Source organism: Ananas comosus, linkage group 15 (assembly GCF_001540865.1).
Source record: "Ananas comosus cultivar F153 linkage group 15, ASM154086v1, whole genome shotgun sequence".
In the NCBI taxonomy this organism is placed as follows: Eukaryota; Viridiplantae; Streptophyta; class Magnoliopsida; order Poales; family Bromeliaceae; genus Ananas; species Ananas comosus.
Window position 1 is genome coordinate 868,004 of NC_033635.1, and position 17,500 is coordinate 885,503.

A 17,500-nucleotide genomic window follows, 5' to 3' on the forward strand; every position below is an offset into this window, starting at 1 on the left:
TTAAAATTCTACTTAAACTTAATTTAATAAAAGAATTTATTTAATATTTATAATATAATTTTACTAAATTTTTATTATATATTTAAATATAAATAATAATTATTAATATGTATAATTAATAATTTTATAATAAAAAAAGTATTATAATATATAAATTTTAAAAAATTTAACTTTAATTTTTAAATTTTTAAATAAGAATAGGTGGAACAATTAATAAAAATAATTTATTATAATAAATTTATAGATTTTCTTAAAAATTCTACTTAAACTTAAATTTAATAAAAAGAATTTATTATAATATTTAAATATAATTTATTATAAATTTTATTATAATATTTAAATATAAATAATATGTATTAATATAGTACAATTAATAATTTTATAATAAAAATAATATATTATAATATATAACATATTATATTTATATAATTTAGTTTTAATTCAATTTATAATTTTAATTAAGTTTGAAATTAAGCATTGGAATAGTGCTATTCTACCAAAATGGTGGAATAGCAAATCTCTTGCTATTCCGGGATAACCGGGAATAGTAAAATTTGACCGGAATAAAATATTCCGGCCAAATTTCATCCTGTTTGAAAGAATAGCGGGGATAACTTTTGTTATCCCCGGTTACCCCTCCAACCAAACGGGGCCTTAATAAAATTAGTGATATTCTTACACGTGAAGCACTTATTATACTCGACATTGGCTTGGAAAATTAGTTACCATCTGTGAAAAAGCCATGCAACTGGGCTAGGAAAATTTTCCAAGAGAATTTCACTAAAATGCAACACTCTGTGAGACTTTACCGAGATGAGATAATTTTACAATTTTAAACTAGGACAATTTAAATATCATTTTTATGCTTATATATAAAAGTATAGAAAATTTTATATCCTCCCTTACCTGAGAAGTAGTCTCGATCGGGGCCTTCCAATTTTACCAAACAACAAACTGGCCATCACATTCTTTGCCAAGATTTTGACCCCTCTCCCAACCCCAAATTGCCTTTGCCTCCCTTAAAAGCTCCTCTTTCCTTTTATTAGTATCTACCGCACCTAGAAAATGTTCCCTGAACCAGGCCCACTACATCATCCGTAGAGGTCTCTGCCCATCCATTAGCTTAAGTTTTTAGAATGATTAATTATTTCACTTTCACCTGCTAACTATGAAATATTAGAGACATTCGATAAGTAGGTTGCTGCACACAAAATTTCTTTTATTTAAATTGGAGTGTGCTAATACATATGCGGTCCATGGATGATGTGGTGAACCAAGCTCCAGGTTAATAATTTTCCTACTCAACTGGGTCCCACTCTACCCTTCCCCTCTTACATAGTTACATACCATGAAAGGAACATGCACTCATCATAAGACTCCTCACACTTCTCTCCTTCCTCCTATATAACCCAAAAAGCCTGGGATGAAGCAACACTACACAGAGATACGCTTTAAGTTGTTGTTGTTATTATTATTATTATTATTATTATTATAATTATAAAAAGGTAGAAGAGAAGAGAAGAGAATTAAAAAAACCCATCACCACCCCATCATCACATTCCTATAACAAACACCCTCTTCTCCCACTCTCCCCCACTTTCCCATACTCCTCTCTACAAAGAAGCTAAAGTAGAGAGAGAGAGAGAGAGAGAGAGAGAGAGAGAGAGAGGGTAAGATGGCTCCTCTTGCTCCTTTATCTGAGGAGCCCATTAGTGAGGAGGACTCAAAGAAGAGCTTATCGAAGAGAAGCCACTCATTTAGCAGCTGGATGAGGAGCCACTTGCCTCTCCTCTTCAACAAGAAATCCGACCTCCGCATCCTCCTCAGCGTCATCGGTTGCCCCCTCTCCCCCGTCCCCGTCCTCCCCATGCAGTTCAAAAACGTACGTAGCCTCTACTGCCCATTTCATCAAACACCTTGTAGGCACGAGAGTTTAGTCTCTAGAACTAACCCCTTTTTTTGGTCGACCTCGGGTAGGTGGCTTCGTCGGCCCAGTACATCATACAGCAGTTCCGGGCGACGACGGGGTGCGCGAAGATCGAGGGGAGCGTGAAGAGCATGTACGCGGCGGGGCGGGTGGGGCTGGTGATGCGCGCCGAGGCCGGGCGCGGGCGCGGGCGGGGCGGGGCGCCGGAGACGCACGGCGGGTGCTTTGTGCTGTGGCAGATGGCGCCGGGCATGTGGCTCGTGGAGCTCGCCGTGGCCGGGCACCAGGTCGTCGCCGGGAGCGACGGCACCGTGCCGTGGCGCCGCACGCCCTGGCTCGGCGCCCACGCCGCGCGCGGCGGCGTCCGACCCCTCCGCCGCGCGCTCCAGGCAAGTGCTGGGCCACCAAATCATATTCCGCTTTTCTTTTTCTTTCTTTTTAACTCTTTTTTCTTTTCCCCTCCGCTCCTTTTACTTTTTCATGTTTGTTCTTTTATTATCGCTTTTTCTTTTTCCTTTTCTTTTTCTTTTTGTTCGGGTGAAATATATATGCGCAGTCACTGTAATATTTCATGCGCGCAAGTTGGTCCCTATATTATACTTCATTTTCTCACCGTCGAACAAAAAAAGAATTTTTTTTTTTTTTGTAAAGTAGTGACTTGCTCATAAAGGAATAAAAAGTTTATTTTGTAACAAAAATTGTTTTTTTTCCAATAAAATATTGTAATGGAATTATATTATGTGAGAAAGCATGGGGATTAAACTGCTTGGAATCCTTTTTAAATATCCGGGTAGTAGAAGGACTACCCACACAATTTAACCTTATCTTCACCCCTTACTTTTTTTCTTTTTCCTCTTTATTTTTACCCCTCTGCTCTTTTTATTTTTATTATTATATTAGTTTTTCTTGCTGAGTTTGCGGTGGTGCCCAACTCCTCATAAAATTGAAGGAAGTTCTTTTTGGCAAATAAGCCCTGTGGGCATGTGTACTAAACCACTAACATTCTATAATGTTTTATCATCTGTACAAAGATCAACAGGGAGAAATTAAATATTTGAAGCATCTTTTGTTAACAATACTAACATTGGAAATACTCCGGGGTTATGCTTAACTGCTTTAGATCATGTTGGGTCCATTTTTGATTTCTTGTTTGCCGGATTTAGTTATAGATAGCTGCAGAATATATATATATATATATATATATATATATTGTTACTTTTTTTTTTCCCTATTGACTTGCATAGAGCATCTCCTTCTCACATGGTAACTGGGTATATAGAATATTTTCAAGTACTTCCAAAAAAATTACAATCTATATAAGTGTATCTGAGTATAGGTGTATCCGAGTGTGTGTTTGCTGTCCATATTACTAACTACGCTTGAAGCATGTGAACTTAGTGGTGTACTATTCTTCAATTATTTTAGTAGTCATTTTAATCTCCACTAAGAGAATTAAGCTGTACATATTTTTCCTTCGGTGACGGATATGAACATATTCATAGTATTGACATATAGATTTTTTGAATCATAATTTGATCAGATTTATGTATTTAATTTGCCCTAGTAAACATGGATCTGCAAATTGTAATGTCACTTCCTTTGTAAAAATGGTTGCTGATAGAGTTACTAAATCTCATTGTTATTTACTAATGAATTTGATCAGATGGAATTGTTTCCAATTCCATTGTACAATCTCCTATCATGTAACATTTCTTACCCTTTTTTTTTTCACTACATCAGTAATTAGTAAAAGAGAAAAACTCGATGTAATCCAATCTAAAGTTCTTAATCCTCCAGGGCTTAGACCCAGTCACAATTGCAGCAGTATTTTCCCCCGCGGAGCACGTCGGAGAGAAGCAGATCGGCGAAGATCACTGCTTCATACTGAAGCTCGAAGTCGACGCTTCCATCTTATCCAGCCTAAGCGACGGCACGGCAGAGATAATTAAGCACGGAATGGTGGGCTACTTCAGCCAAAAAAGTGGCTTATTGGTCCAACTGGAAGACTCACAATTGACTCGAATCCAATCCCCCGGAGCCCAAGCCACATACTGGGAGACCACAATCTCGTCGACCGTCGAGGATTACCGCCAAGTGGACGGCGTGATGATAGCTCACGCAGGACGATCGACGGTGAGCTTGATAAGATTCGGGATCGGCTTGAAGGTAAGCAGAGTGGTGACGCAGATGGAGGAGACATGGGCCATTGATGATGTGGTGTTTAATGTCCCGGGGCTCTCTCCTGAGTGCTTTTTACCCCCAGAGGAGGTTCAGAGAAGCCGTTTCTACGAAACTGCTTTTAATCAGAATATACAGTGAGGCTTGTGTTCTCTTCTCTTCACATAGGTGTAGTAGTAACTCTAATATTCCTTGTACAAAACCCTGTTGGTTGGCTTATTATTGACAAAAGCACTTGTGTACATATGTGTTGGAGTGGTAAGGTATATAAGGCTAAGGGTGTCTATCAGAGCAATTTTGGATTTTTGTGTTGTTTATGTGAGAAAATTGCTCAGTAATACATCACACATGGTATTGTCCCCAGCACAAAGAGAATGATGTGCGTCTGGTGGATTTGGACTTATATTGTTTGGTACATTGTCTCTTTTGTTTGGATTGTAAGATTGAGGGAATCTGGCTTGGCTGTTTAGCATTCTCTTTGTGGCTGTATAGCTCTTCTGTAGGAGAGTTATTTAGTTTTTCTTTTTCCTTTTTTCTTTTTTGTTACAGTAGGGGAAAAAAAAAGTTTCAAATTGCACTGTACTTTTGAAATCTAGAAGTTCATTTTAATCTTCTGTCGTAGCATATGTTTCAAGCTTTCTTTTTTTTTTTTCCAACGCTTAGGTGTTTCTTTTCAGAAATTAGAAATCAAGAGCATTTACACAAGTTCTGTTCAAATGAAGTTATATTTATGAGAATCTTTTACAGTCTTTCAATTACATGTCTACTGCTGTAGCTAGAAATAGAAGATTCGACCAAAAGGGCCTAGTTGGAGAACTATTAGTTTCATGCAATGTCCTTCGACGGCATTTTGCTATAGCAAAAGTGAAGGCTTTGAATTAATCTTCGGCTTTTGGGCATCGAATTGTCATTTTTGATTTGCGATACAACGGAAGTTTTTAAACTTTTTAATTTCTCAAATACTTCACCAATGATGTGCGTAGCAGAAATGACAAAGAGGTCAGAGCATTGTGGTTTAGACTAGAACTGAAGCTAGGAGCTTCACATTTATTATTTGCCAAATAAATGCCTTAAGATGTCTAAATCCTTCTTCTCCTGTAGAGAGAACCTGTTATGGGCCCAGAAATAAGGACTAAAAACAAAATAGCATGAGATGCACACAATGATCTCTCTCTCTCTCTCTCTCTCTCTCTCTCACATGGGCTCCTCAGCAAATCTGTGTTGTATACATTGTGCCTCAGGAGTTGGACCGTATGGTGGTAGTAGGGAAATATTCTAGAATACACCGGATATATTGGTGACTTGGCGTCTCATCATGATTGTAAAAAAAGTTTTTTATTGTACTTTTGTTTAAAAAGAAGATATGTGATTCGCTTGTTATTGATGACGTGGTGTAAGTGTGACAGTGTAGAACTTGTCAGTAGTAGGAGCTAGTCGAGCGCGGGGATCTAACCCAGCATTTTTTCCCCCTTTTTCTTTTCCTTCTTTTGGGTATTAATTAATTGCAGAGCGGCCACTGCTCCAGAAGCTAAGCACATGGAGAAGTTCTGCTACTCTGCTCCCAATACTTTACTACATATATTTGTATGAAACCTCTTGTAATAATTCAAGTTTTTCTTTTTTTCTTTTTTTTTTTTTCACTCCAACTATTGTGTAGGGATGCAAATTGATCCGGAGGTGGAGAGCTCCTGTGCCGACATATCCTGAATGGGGCAAGTAGAAATAAAAAAAAAATTTAGAAAATTTTAATTCCATCCAAACCCGCTCTCATGCCCCAAATAAAAAGTTTAATTCTTCACTTGTCTCAATTCACTATTAAAAATACATTTTTTGTAATTCTCTCCGAAAGAAATAATAAATAAAAAAAATTAGAAATAAAATTAATTCATCTAGAATCTGTTCCGAATCAACAGAGCATAGAGCCGATAATGAAAGATTTTTTTTCTGGAGATCCGCCCATTTGTATTTCTACTGTTGTGATTGTCCTTATAATGCAAATTAATGATATTTTTTATATTATAGTTATATCAACATACGAGTGTTATTTAATGGTACGCTTTTCCATGCGTTTATCATCCCTGGTCGTTCTTTTCCATCGCTCATAAATGAGGAAATAAAGAGATGGTTGACACTTGGCAGGTCGTGGTACAAGACTAACAAGACACACTAGTCAACTCTTCCACATGCAACCTATGGCTATATCGGATATAGGTTTCCATTATTATTATTATTATTACTATTAATTCGCCGTGGGAAAAAGGGTACCATTAATTCAAACCGTGCTATAGAAAATTTAATAATTTTTCATGAATAGAATTTTTATATTTTTAAAAACATCAAATTATTAATTTTTATAAATTTTTAACCATTGAATTAAAAGATGTACGATTAGGAGAATATAAGAATTTAAATTTAAGTAGGTGATTAATTGAATTGTATAATTTAACGGATAAAAATGACCAAAATAATTAAATTTAATGTTAAAAAATTTATAAGCACAAAATATTTGGTGCTTTTATCGGCACCATAACAGAACTCTAATTTTCGTAACCAAATTCGACATTATTAAAGCTTATTTATTACAATTATTTGTCGTGGGAAAAAGGGAACCATTAATTCAAACTGTACTATAGAAAATTTAATAATTTTCATAACCAAATTTGACATTATTAAAGCAAGGCCAATTTGTATAAAAAATTCACTTATTTTGAGCTTTTGTAAAATCGGGCAACCTTTTTCGTTTTTGCAGATTCGGTCCGTTTTTTCAGCAAACTGACCAAAATACCCTTATTACTTTTTCTCTTTCCTTTTTCTCTCTCTTCTTCGTTTCTCTCGTTTTTTTTTTTTTTTCTCGCCGGCAGAGCGGAGGCGAAGCGGAGGCAGAAACGGTCCATCTCGCCTCTGACCCTCATGCTCTCGCCCTCGCCCTTGCCCTCGTCCATGCACCCCCCATCTTACTCGCCTCCGACCCCGCCAAGGCCGCGCTGCAACTTTTTTTTTTTTTGCTTTTTTTTTCTTTTCTTCTCCGACTCTTCTCCACCGTCTCCGAAGACGACGCCTCTTGCCCTTCCCCGTCCTTCTCATCTCTCCCTCTCTCTCATTTTCTGCCGCCTCCGACGACGATTTATCTTCGCCGGCGCTGACGTCGACACCGTAGAGGTCACTGCGGTGCTACAGCCTCGAAGCGGGGAGTCTTTAGCGGCGTCATCACCGGCGCCGTAGCTGTTGGCAAGGTGACAAAAAAAATTATAGAAAAAACAGAAAAAAAAATAAAGATAAAAAATTATATAAAAAGAAGGATGAAGATGAAATTGCATCGTTAATTACAAAAAAAATTATAAGTTGCACTATTTAATATATAAACTGCTGCTTTAAGATAAAAATTATACTATTTGAACAAAAATTATATTGTTTTTTATCTTAAACTGCATCTTTTTAAATGATATTTATACTGTTTCTCCTCTTGTTGCATTGTTTCTCCTCTTGTTACACTATTTCTCTTCTTATTTACACAGAAATAGTGCAACAAGAGAAGAAACAGTGTAACAAGATAAGAAACAGTATAAATATCTCTTAAAAGGGTGCAGTTTCTCCTCTTATTGCATTGTTTCTCCTCTTGTTGCACTATTTCTCCTATTATTTATACAGAAATGGTGCAACAAGAGAAGAAACAGTAGATATATCTCTTAAAACAGTGCAGTTTCTTCTCTTATTGTACTATTTATCCTCTTGTTTACACAGAAATGGTGCAACAAGAGAAGAAACAGTATATATATATCTCTTAAAACAGTGCAGTTTTTTCTCTTGTTGCACTGTTTCTTCTCTTGTTGCACTATTTCTCCTCTTGTTTATACAGAAATGGTGCAACAAGAGGAGAAATAGTGCAGCAAGAGAAGAAACAGTATAAATATCTCTTAAAAGGGTGCAGTTTAAGATAAAAAATAGTGTAATAAGAGAAGAAATGATGCAACAAGAGGAGAAACAGTACAACTTTTGTTTAAAGAGTGTAACTTTCATCTTAATGGATACAGTTTACATCTTAAGTAGTGCAATTTATAATTTTTTTTGCAGTTAATGATGCAATTTCATATTCATCATTCTTTTTATATAATTTTTTATCTTTATTTTTTTTCTGTTTTTTCTATAATTTTTTTTGTCACACTCTCTGCCAACAGCCAAGGTGCCGGTGACGACACCGCTAAGGACCCCGGTTCCGAGCCTGTAGCGCCGCAGTGATCTCCACGGTGTCGACGTCGGCGCCGGCGAAGATGCATCGTCGTCGGAGGCGGTAGAGAATGAGAGAGAAGGAGCGATGAGAAGGGCGGGGAAGGACGAGAGAGGCGTCGTCGTCGGAAACGGTGGAGAAGAGTCGGAGAAGAAAAGAAAAGAAAAAAGCAAAAAAAAAAAAGTCGCGGCGCGGCCATGGCGGGGTTGGAGGCGAGGAAGGTGGGGGGATGCGTGGACGAGGGCAAGGGCGAGGGCGAGGGCGAGAGAATGAGGGTGAGAGGCGAGACGGACCGTTTCCGCCTCCGCTCTGCCGGCGAGAAAAAAAAAAGAACAAGAGAAACGAAGAGGAGAGAGAAAGAGGAAAGAGAAAAAGTAAAAAAGGGTAGTTTGGTCAGTTTTCTGAAAAAGCGGACCGAATCTGCAAAAACGAAAAATGTGGCCCGGTTTTGCAAAAGCCTAAAATAAGTGGATTTTTTATGCAAATTGGCCTTAAAGCAAATATACTTTATCTAATCATAATTTTAAATTTTTTAACTCCCGCAATATATATATAAATTAATTCTAAAAATATCAATTCTTATTGTAAAGAGGAGTTAAAGACTTAGTTTGGTATCGATATCCATTTAAAGCTATTAGATAAAAACGGCATTAGATAAAAACAAGTTAGGATATACATCTGCGTTTTTCGGTGGGATCGCAGAAAATATATTATAACCGACTTATCACGACATGTGAAACACACGTATGAAAACAAACATAATATTTTTTTTATCATGTTATCTTACTGTACGTATCGCAATCTCGCCGCAATTCTAACTAAAGCCTAAGTCACACATAATGTTAAGAGGTGAGTAATAGTCACAAGATATAGTTTCAAACGATTGCTACTGTCGCCGTATATTAGTACAGATCGTTGATGGCTTTGAGTTAATTTCTGTTCAATTTGAATCCAACCACACATGTAATTGGTCAAGAAGTAAAGACAAACACTTTCAAACCTTTTCTGGAACTCTTGTAATACTCGCAATACTTTATTTTGTTTTACAATTAATATATCCTAATACAATATTGGTCTATCTAAACATACACCATTTTTATGTTGTTTTGAGAAACCCTCAACTTCTTGTTTTTTTTTTTTTTTTTAAATTGATTGCATAGCTAAGAATGTTTAGGATTATTACAACATCTCTACATGGTTCCCGGCTCCAACTCAAGGTTGAATAGATTGAAATATGCACTGGGGATTTAGAGCTTGATTTGGGCCAATATTGGGTTTTAGCCCAGTCCACTTGACCAAGTTGAAGTCCAATTCCATTTTTAGAAGGGCCGAGTTGCATTAGATTGGGTTAGGCCCAAATCGAAGCAAGGGGTAAGATCCAGCCCAGCCCAAATAGTGGCTTCGAAAATATCTCCTCAACACGATTTGCGACTTGGTTGGGGAAGTTGGGAATCCGTGTAGAAGAGGGCTGCTAAACACTGAGCGCCTCGTGCAAGGAACCGCACAATAAGATCCTCCAATTTTTATTTATTTTTTTTTTCATTTCATTTTAATTATTATTCATCACTCCTGTTGCAAAAGGGGATAAGTAGGTAATTGCTCTTATTATCCGCTTCTCTTTTAAATTTGCTTATTATTATGGGTAAATTCGTTGTCTCGATGTGGATGATTAATCCGCAGATCTCAATTTCTCTTTGCTCGTCGAATTTGCGTAAATTGCCTAATCAGTGACCATAACTCCTGCTTACAAATGCTACATGGAAAGATCCCTTCAAAAATATTGCTGTTCCGTTACCACCACCAGTATCATCAGTTGCATTTGCGAAAGCATCTTACGAGTCTGCATCTGATTACAGTGTCACCAATCATCTTGCTGCTTATTATTTCTTGTTTTCCATGTTCTTCATCCCTTTGTTCATTTATTTGTAGCTACTGATACTCATAACCTGTTTGAAGTGCTGCGGAAATTATGGCTGTTTATGCTAAGCATCCCATACCTTCAATTCGCTTTGAAATTCCTACAAGATGGAGCTCAATAGATAACATGGCTAAAGTTTATCTACGAGTTCCGTTAATTGTAAGGATGTTCAACAAGCAAAAGGCTCGGCCTCAAATAGTCGCATGGTCGAAAAACTCTTCATTTCAAGGTATCTACTGCCTCTTATTCATCATCTTGTAAATGCTATAACTTGTATGCTAGAATTTCAAATAACATTAAACATGCTGATTTATAATAATCATTATAATGAGATTTTTAGATGGATCTCACTTGTGTGTCACTTGCATTGTCGTTTTCTTGATTATTTGGTTGGGACTTTCATTAGTTCTCCAAGTTATAATTCTGCAATTCTCGATCTCAAGTAAACTACTGCTTCTGAGAAGCAGGTTTTGCTGCGCTCCTTTCTCTTTCAGTTCGTCTGACGGTGCAAACCATTGCTTATTCGAATTATATAATTCCAAAACTTTTGATTCAATTGGTTCAGATTTCCAGGTTTTTGCTAAGCCCTCGCATCTATTGCCGGCATCAGAAGCAACTACGTATTCCAAATTTGTTCCAGAGGAGATATTTTCGTCACTGGAATTAGATAAATCCGACTCTTTGTATATAGTAGAGCTTCGCACGAGTAGAGACTTTGGCTCTTGTTTGCGAGACATGAATGCTGCTATCTTGCTGTGCTTGATAGATGTGAATGGGGTTTCCCTTTTACAAAGGATACCTTCGATTTCTTTGGCTAACTCTGGTCAGGATAAAGAGATGAGTTCTCCTGAATCTGTCCATTTCCGGAGAGGTTCAGCTGATGTTGTCACCTTTAAAGGATCCAAATTAGGAAAAATCGAAGCACTTTGGATTGGCCTCGAATCAGGTAATTAGCTTTTATTTCCCAAAGAATATACTTCAGAAAGTTTGGACTTGCTGATGATTGGTTGTGTCTTTAACATAGCAAATGCTTTCTCTATATCAATTATCCGTGTAGGAAAGTGTTTGTAAGCTGTTACGGTAATGTTAAGATTGTTTCATAAATATTTAACAGGGCGTGTGAGTTTATATTTGATGATTCAGTTACTTAACTATAGATTATGTTTTTTCTCACCTTCAAGGTCAGGTTCCTGGAGAGTAGACGGCGTGCATTTGACAGTAATCAATGGGACATCAACTATGCCTAAATTTAGCGAGGAAACAAGTGAAGTACAATTTGATGGTTTGCAGTGTAAGTTCGAGGCAAATAATATCCTACTTGGAGAGGGCGGGGTATCTATGGCGGAGCTAAGGCCGGTGCTCGCTGAAGAATTGCATGGAAATACTTTTCCTCATCAATTAAATGCATGGTCCTCATCAAATATCTTTTCGAGCCATGAAATGTCGAACGAGGACGGCATGAGGGAGTATGCAGATCTCAAACTCTCATTGCTGCTATATGACCTGATTCTCATTTCAACGGGATTCACTACTTTTACCTTATGTTCGAATGAGAAAGCTGCTTATTCTTTCTTAGTTGGCGGAATTGGTGGATTCCTTTATCTACTGCTGCTTCAGAGATCAGTTGATGGATTATCAGCTACAGAATCAGCTTCTGGGGAAGCCTTTGGAGGGCTTAAAAGGCCGTGGTTAGGTCTCGCACTGATTATGGCCGCTAGCGTGGTTGCAGTGAAGTATGGGATAGGAGGAAATACTGTTGCATTGACTCCGACCGACCTCTTCATTGGAGTTGCAGGATTTCTCGCTAGTAAGATCGCAGTGGTGTTAGCAGCATTTAGACCCATACAAAGGAGTCCGAAGAGAAGAGATTGACGTTAAAATTTCAACGCGAATCTTCTCTGTTCGTGGCGGCAGCTTTGTTTTTGAAGATCATACAAGGTTCATATGAGGATCTCCATGGAAAAGTAATTCATCTGTAATTTACTATATAAATAAGTAGCTGAATCCCCCAATGTAAGCCAGTTAACATGTTTAACTGATAGCAGAAATGGTGTAGTAATTTGTTGGTCTAAAATTAAGTGTTCTATAAGAAGATGTTCTGTATGTCTATGTATTTACTGGCAGCCTAAATTTGGTTGTACAAAGATATAAAAAAATGATCTACAACCTGTATCTCTATGTTGGAAATTGCTTATGATAAATTGAATGTGCATGAATGTAAAAAAAATAACTTATGATGCCGAGGGGAAGTTTTAGAGAGAGTCCTTTTCTAAATGCTAGATCTTCTCTGTTAATTTACTACTAATATTCTTAAGTAAAAAAAGAGGAGGGAGCTTACCGCCACCTTTTATGCTTTTCTAGTTAAATCAGGGGCACTAAATTCATTTTGGATCTGCATTGCCCACCAATGTATTTATTGGATAGTAATATGGTCAATCAAAAATTACGCAGGTTTTTCATAATCTTTTATTTTTTAATTAATTTTTTTGCCTCCCATTTGAGAATGTCCAACATATTAAATTTTTTTAAAAAAGAGAATATTCAACTTGGTGTTGCCACTGAACACTGCGAGTTTCTAATCTTCTTAATCAAGTTCAATTTTGCGGAGAAACAGCAGCGCCGACTATTGTTTACCCAGCAAAATGGAAAGATAAAGTCGGTAACGTATTTAACAGAGAACGCCGAATTCAGTTCATAAGCGGCGACAAATAACACGGTGAAATTAGTTTCTCCACTCTCGGCTTCTTCCTTCTCGCGACTACCTCCAGCAGATGCTCTGCGCGGTGCGACGCCGCACTACGTCGGAGCTCCGCCGCATGCTCTGCCGCCAAAACATAAACCCTCCTCCTCTGCGCTCCGTCTCCACCGCCGCCGGCGCCGGCGCCGGCGCCGGAGATCCTCCTACTAGGCCCGGCCCTCCGCCGATCCGAGTCGCGCTCACCGAGTCCGCAGGGAGGGGGGTGTTCGCCACGCGCGCGATCGGCGCCGGCGAGCTCGTCCACTCCGCTAAACCCCTCGTCGCCCACCCCTCCCCTTCTCATCTCCGCAAGGTATAATCTCTTCATCTTCACACTCTATTCTCTCCTTTCGCTAGGGTTTTGTTGTTAATGGGGTCGATTCCAATTAGGTATGCTATTATTGCCTGAGGAAGAAAGGGAGTGAAGCTTCGTTGATCAGTGATGAGATTGCTGGTGAGGATTTGGGTTCAAATCCTACTTCTTACTACTTTTGCAGCGAGAGTTGCGTAGAGCCCTCAAAGGTTTGGCTTTTCATGCCAATTTGGATCTAAAGATTCGATATTTTCATTGTTATGCTATTTGTTTCGTTTTTTTTTCCTAAAAAAAAAAAAAATTAGGCTTGGTACTTGTGACTTGGGATATCCAATGTCAAGCTCTTTATCATTTGCGGTAGCAAAGGTCGGTACAGCATACAATGTTTGAGGTGAAAAGTGCTATGTAACTTTAAGGCTCATTCCTCAGTTACAAGGGAAACAAAGATGGTAGGTGATAAACGAAAATTAGAGAATAAAATGAAAATGTAGTAATTTAATAGGTTTAATTAACTAAAACCCAGGAAGCAGATTCCAAGTAGGTCTTTTTATCCCCAATAGAGTGCAGTTGCTTAATTTGTTATTTACCTCATCATTGCACTTCTAGTAAATTTAATCATGCCATTGTGTAAAAGTGTACTTATGAAGAAGCAATTTGATATCGGTTATTTCTTTAGTTAAAATATCCTTGATTTGCTTTAGTTAATTCACTTATTTCTTAAATTTTATTCATTTAGATCTTCTACGAAGTTGAGAGGCGAGCAGATTGGGCATTGTATGATGACCACTGTAGGTACGTCTAGCAGTGGGTATATCACAATCTCCCAGTTTTTTTTTTTTTTTTTTTTTTTTTTTTTTTTTTTTACGTGTTTCCCATCATGTGAGGTTAGCTGCTGTGGTTCTTTTTTACTTTTGTGAGAAGAATCTTTGCAAGTTCAAGATATCTGGACCTATCAAATGCTCTGGAAGACTGTAGGAAACAAAATTTATGTGCCAATTTTTTGTTTTTTTAACTGATTAGAAATATTATTACTTTTTTACGTTCTGAAGACTACGTGGATTGAAATATCCTTTGATGGTTAAGCGGCTAGCTTGTATGGTTATATCAGGAGCGGTGCCTGCTGACACTGTTGACATACTCCAACCAGCTACTTTGCCTCAAGAAGCACTTCTAGAAGTGAGTAACACTTCATCCTGGACTCTTAATGGTTCAAAGCGCAGATATTTATATACTTATTGTCATTTTATGTTTTGTGTCAGCAAGCATGCCGTGGTGCAACTTGCAAGCTCCTTATTCTTCTTAAATTTTGCTCAATAGCATTAGCTCTCATACATGGATATGAATTTTTAGATGGAAGAAGAGTTTGCTTTGCTGAGGCACACTTTTAAGAAGGCATCTTTGCAGGATGAACTTATAGCATGTATCCATTTGATACTTTCACACTTATGATACCTTTTTTTTTGGGATTCCTGTTAGAGCCAATTTTCTTTGACTAGACTAGTAGTTCTCACAAAACAATGGTACATTAATGTGTTGGCAAGGATCCGAATAAATGCATTTCGCATTGAATTAGTTGGAGGATCACATGAGGATCTTTTTACATCGGCAGCTGCCTTAGTTGGAAGTGATGTTTCTGTTGGTAATGCAGTTTATATGGTTCCGTCTTTCTACAATCACGACTGTGGTATGTTCTCATCACTTGACCTTCTTCTTTAAACTATGAACTATCCATTTTCTGAAATTTTTTTTTTTAAATATATACAATGTGCCTTTTTGTAGTAGAGAAAGGTTTATTATGGCAATGATGGAAAGGACAATCAAAATGAAAATATTTTGTCGATATATGATCCCATGATTACTCAAAATTTTAAGATATTAATGGTAATAATGAACAATATCCGAGTAGGTGGTGGGACAAACTGTAAAATGAATGATAAAATTCAATAGGCCCATTTGGTTGATATATTGTAATAAGAAACATCAATCAGCATGTAAATCAACCATTGCAACACGTATGCCTTAATGTTTAGCTGATCTAAAAGTTTCTGTTCTGCGTTTCTTTTTTCTTTTTTTTGTTTTCGTTCCTCAGATCCGAATGCCCATATAGTTTGGTTGGATAATGCAGATGCAAAACTGAAGGCCCTCCGTGATATCGAAGAAGGTAGATAATCACATCTATCTCTACCGTTTTATGATCATCAAACCATAGCATCACATCCTATTGTCCTCTGTACAAAAGAGAAAAATTTTGTAAAATTTCATGTGATGTAGGTGAAGAGCTCCGCATTTGCTACATCGATGCGAGCATGAATCTTGATGCTCGACAGAAGATTCTTGCTGAAGGATTTGGTTTCCAGTGCAATTGTCTCCGGTGCTTATCCGGGGATTAATAAGCATTTGCATTTTTTTTGCACATTATATTTCTCGGGAACATTTGTTTTTTAAAATCGAATAGCATTTTGGAGCCAGGTTGCCTGTAGACGGACTGGGCCTAGACTTGGGCTGAGACCTGATATTCTGAATTTGGTCTGGTTTGGTTTGGGCCTGTAAAGCCCAAAACTATTTTCCTGGGCCGTGTCTATGTTTATTTTAGTTTTAAATGACGGGCCATACGGCCTTGTTAAGTCACCTTGGTCTGGCATTCAAGTTCCTAAGTGAACAGCAACACGCAACTAATAAGATTGTTAGATCCTCTTTTTTTTGGTAATTTTAACGCTACTGATTTATCTAATCTTAATCCAATTTTTACTTGCCAAATGAATCCTAAGCGAATGGGCTACTGATTTGGTTTTGAGTGAAGAGTAGAATTATCTTTTTTTCTTCGTTTTTTTTAGTTTTTGTTTTTATTCGTTTTTGTTTTGTTCTGGTTGCTTTCGATGTTTTCTGAGGCCATGTTGCCTCAATTCATGTAGCTAAATATTTTTGCTAAATGAATAAAACAGGTAGCCTGTTCTCTTAAAAAAAAAAGAATCCTAAGTGTAAAACACTGCACCGGATTACTCTTATTTTCTTGTTGATTTCTTTTATAGAATTTGGACCGTGTGGACTCTTCTAACTTAGGGAATAGCTAATTAACTTGCATGGTATATCAGGAGCACAAATGAAAATTCAAACTTCATTCAAAACGAGAGTAAATTGTTGTACCAAAATGGATAGAAAATGATGATGATGAAAAATGAAAAAGGTTTTAAGACTTGTAGTTATGAAAAGGTTTTGAGACTTGTAGTTATGCCGCTCTCCTTTAAAACTCAGTTTGGTCCTCATTGTTTGAAAAAATTTGGTGTGCATCAGATCAATGAATAGTTTTTTGAGATATAGTGAAGCGCGACTCTTTGACTGTGTTTTCACATGAGAAGTCAAGCTCTTGAGCACTCTCGAATAATAAGGTTGTTAATTATAAAAATGAATAAAATGTTAAGAGAAATTTCCAGATAACAATATCCTGTCCTCTTCTGAGTCCATGGGATGACTGATTGACAACGCTGTGTAACGAGCAAACAATAAAGTCGTTTGGGTTAATTAACTCCTTAAATTGTACAAAGGCATTCTAATGCCAATAACAATTAACCAATTCGAATTAACAGTCACCAGAATCTCCAACAGTCACACTTCAATCTCAACAGCCACTTGATTTTTGAAGAGCAATGCTACCTTTACATCTATAAATAGGATATAAATATCCGAAAGCTAACTTACTTTCTTATTAGTCTTATCAACTTTTTTTTTAATACTAAAAAGCCAACGAAAATTTTTAAACCCTTAGATTGCGAGTATAAGATTTACACTCTGTAAGTCGGGTGTGCATATAACATTTTTCCTTTCAGAATTTGTAGGTACTGCTCTCCAATTTAATTGTTCTTAGAATTCAAGAACAGAAATTAATTAGGCCTTCTAGAATATAAAACAACAGTACCAATCTTATTCAAACTTTTCTTACACAACAGAAATTAATTAGGCCTTCTAGAATATAAAACAACAGTACCAATCTTATTCAAACTTTTCTTACACAGATGATGGCATTTCTTATCACCTTGAAACGGGAACACTGTAATTCACATGAGTTTCGATCACTCGTGTCATCTTTTTCTGTGTGAGCACGATCTTTACATTTCTTGGTTAGTTACTAGTTACATTTAATAGAGCAAAACAAAAAGATAGCCTTAATCACCTTTACATTATTAACTATAAATTAACCCCTATAG

General features: G+C 37.1%; 3 protein-coding genes across 7 annotated transcripts; all 3 read left to right on the forward strand.

The window, feature by feature from the left end:
- LOC109720943 lies at positions 1,291 to 4,546 on the forward strand. Its single transcript, XM_020248311.1, has 3 exons — positions 1,291 to 1,882; positions 1,978 to 2,316; positions 3,725 to 4,546. The coding sequence occupies exons 1-3, from the start codon at positions 1,676 to 1,678 to the stop codon at positions 4,244 to 4,246; spliced, it is 1,068 nt and encodes a 355-aa protein (XP_020103900.1). The 5' UTR covers positions 1,291 to 1,675; the 3' UTR covers positions 4,247 to 4,546.
- Positions 9,805 to 12,449, forward strand: LOC109721661. 4 transcript variants are annotated; one of them, XM_020249381.1, is made up of 4 exons: positions 9,805 to 9,922; positions 10,260 to 10,477; positions 10,814 to 11,194; positions 11,435 to 12,449. In XM_020249381.1, exons 2-4 carry the CDS (start codon positions 10,300 to 10,302, stop codon positions 12,118 to 12,120), a joined length of 1,245 nt encoding a protein of 414 aa, XP_020104970.1. In that variant the 5' UTR covers positions 9,805 to 9,922; positions 10,260 to 10,299; the 3' UTR covers positions 12,121 to 12,449. The 4 variants fall into 4 exon arrangements, with proteins under 4 accessions (XP_020104970.1, XP_020104969.1, XP_020104971.1 ...); XM_020249382.1 differs by having other exon boundaries at positions 9,813 to 9,922; positions 10,287 to 10,477; XM_020249380.1 differs by having other exon boundaries at positions 9,811 to 10,477.
- On the forward strand, positions 12,856 to 15,979 carry LOC109721827 (histone-lysine N-methyltransferase ATXR4). 2 transcript variants are annotated; one of them, XM_020249624.1, is made up of 8 exons: positions 12,856 to 13,298; positions 13,376 to 13,507; positions 14,035 to 14,090; positions 14,348 to 14,474; positions 14,649 to 14,718; positions 14,800 to 14,982; positions 15,388 to 15,459; positions 15,570 to 15,979. In XM_020249624.1, the coding sequence occupies exons 1-8, from the start codon at positions 13,020 to 13,022 to the stop codon at positions 15,686 to 15,688; spliced, it is 1,038 nt and encodes a 345-aa protein (XP_020105213.1). In that variant the 5' UTR covers positions 12,856 to 13,019; the 3' UTR covers positions 15,689 to 15,979. The 2 variants fall into 2 exon arrangements, with proteins under 2 accessions (XP_020105213.1, XP_020105214.1); XM_020249625.1 differs by having other exon boundaries at positions 12,858 to 13,298; positions 14,803 to 14,982; positions 15,570 to 15,978.

Coding starts and splice junctions, on each gene's coding strand:
- LOC109721661 (XM_020249378.1), top strand. CDS start 10,576: ATGAGATTTTTAGATGGATCTCACTTGTGTGTCACTTGCATTGTCGTT. Junction 11,195..11,434: donor TTGGATTGGCCTCGAATCAG/GTAATTAGCTTT, acceptor CTTCAAGGTCAG/GTTCCTGGAGAGTAGACGGC.
- LOC109720943 (XM_020248311.1), top strand. CDS start 1,676: ATGGCTCCTCTTGCTCCTTTATCTGAGGAGCCCATTAGTGAGGAGGAC. Junction 1,883..1,977: donor TCCCCATGCAGTTCAAAAAC/GTACGTAGCCTC, acceptor GACCTCGGGTAG/GTGGCTTCGTCGGCCCAGTA. Junction 2,317..3,724: donor CCCTCCGCCGCGCGCTCCAG/GCAAGTGCTGGG, acceptor TTAATCCTCCAG/GGCTTAGACCCAGTCACAAT.
- LOC109721827 (XM_020249624.1), top strand. CDS start 13,020: ATGCTCTGCGCGGTGCGACGCCGCACTACGTCGGAGCTCCGCCGCATG. Junction 13,508..14,034: donor GTTGCGTAGAGCCCTCAAAG/GTTTGGCTTTTC, acceptor TTATTCATTTAG/ATCTTCTACGAAGTTGAGAG. Junction 14,091..14,347: donor TTGTATGATGACCACTGTAG/GTACGTCTAGCA, acceptor TACGTTCTGAAG/ACTACGTGGATTGAAATATC.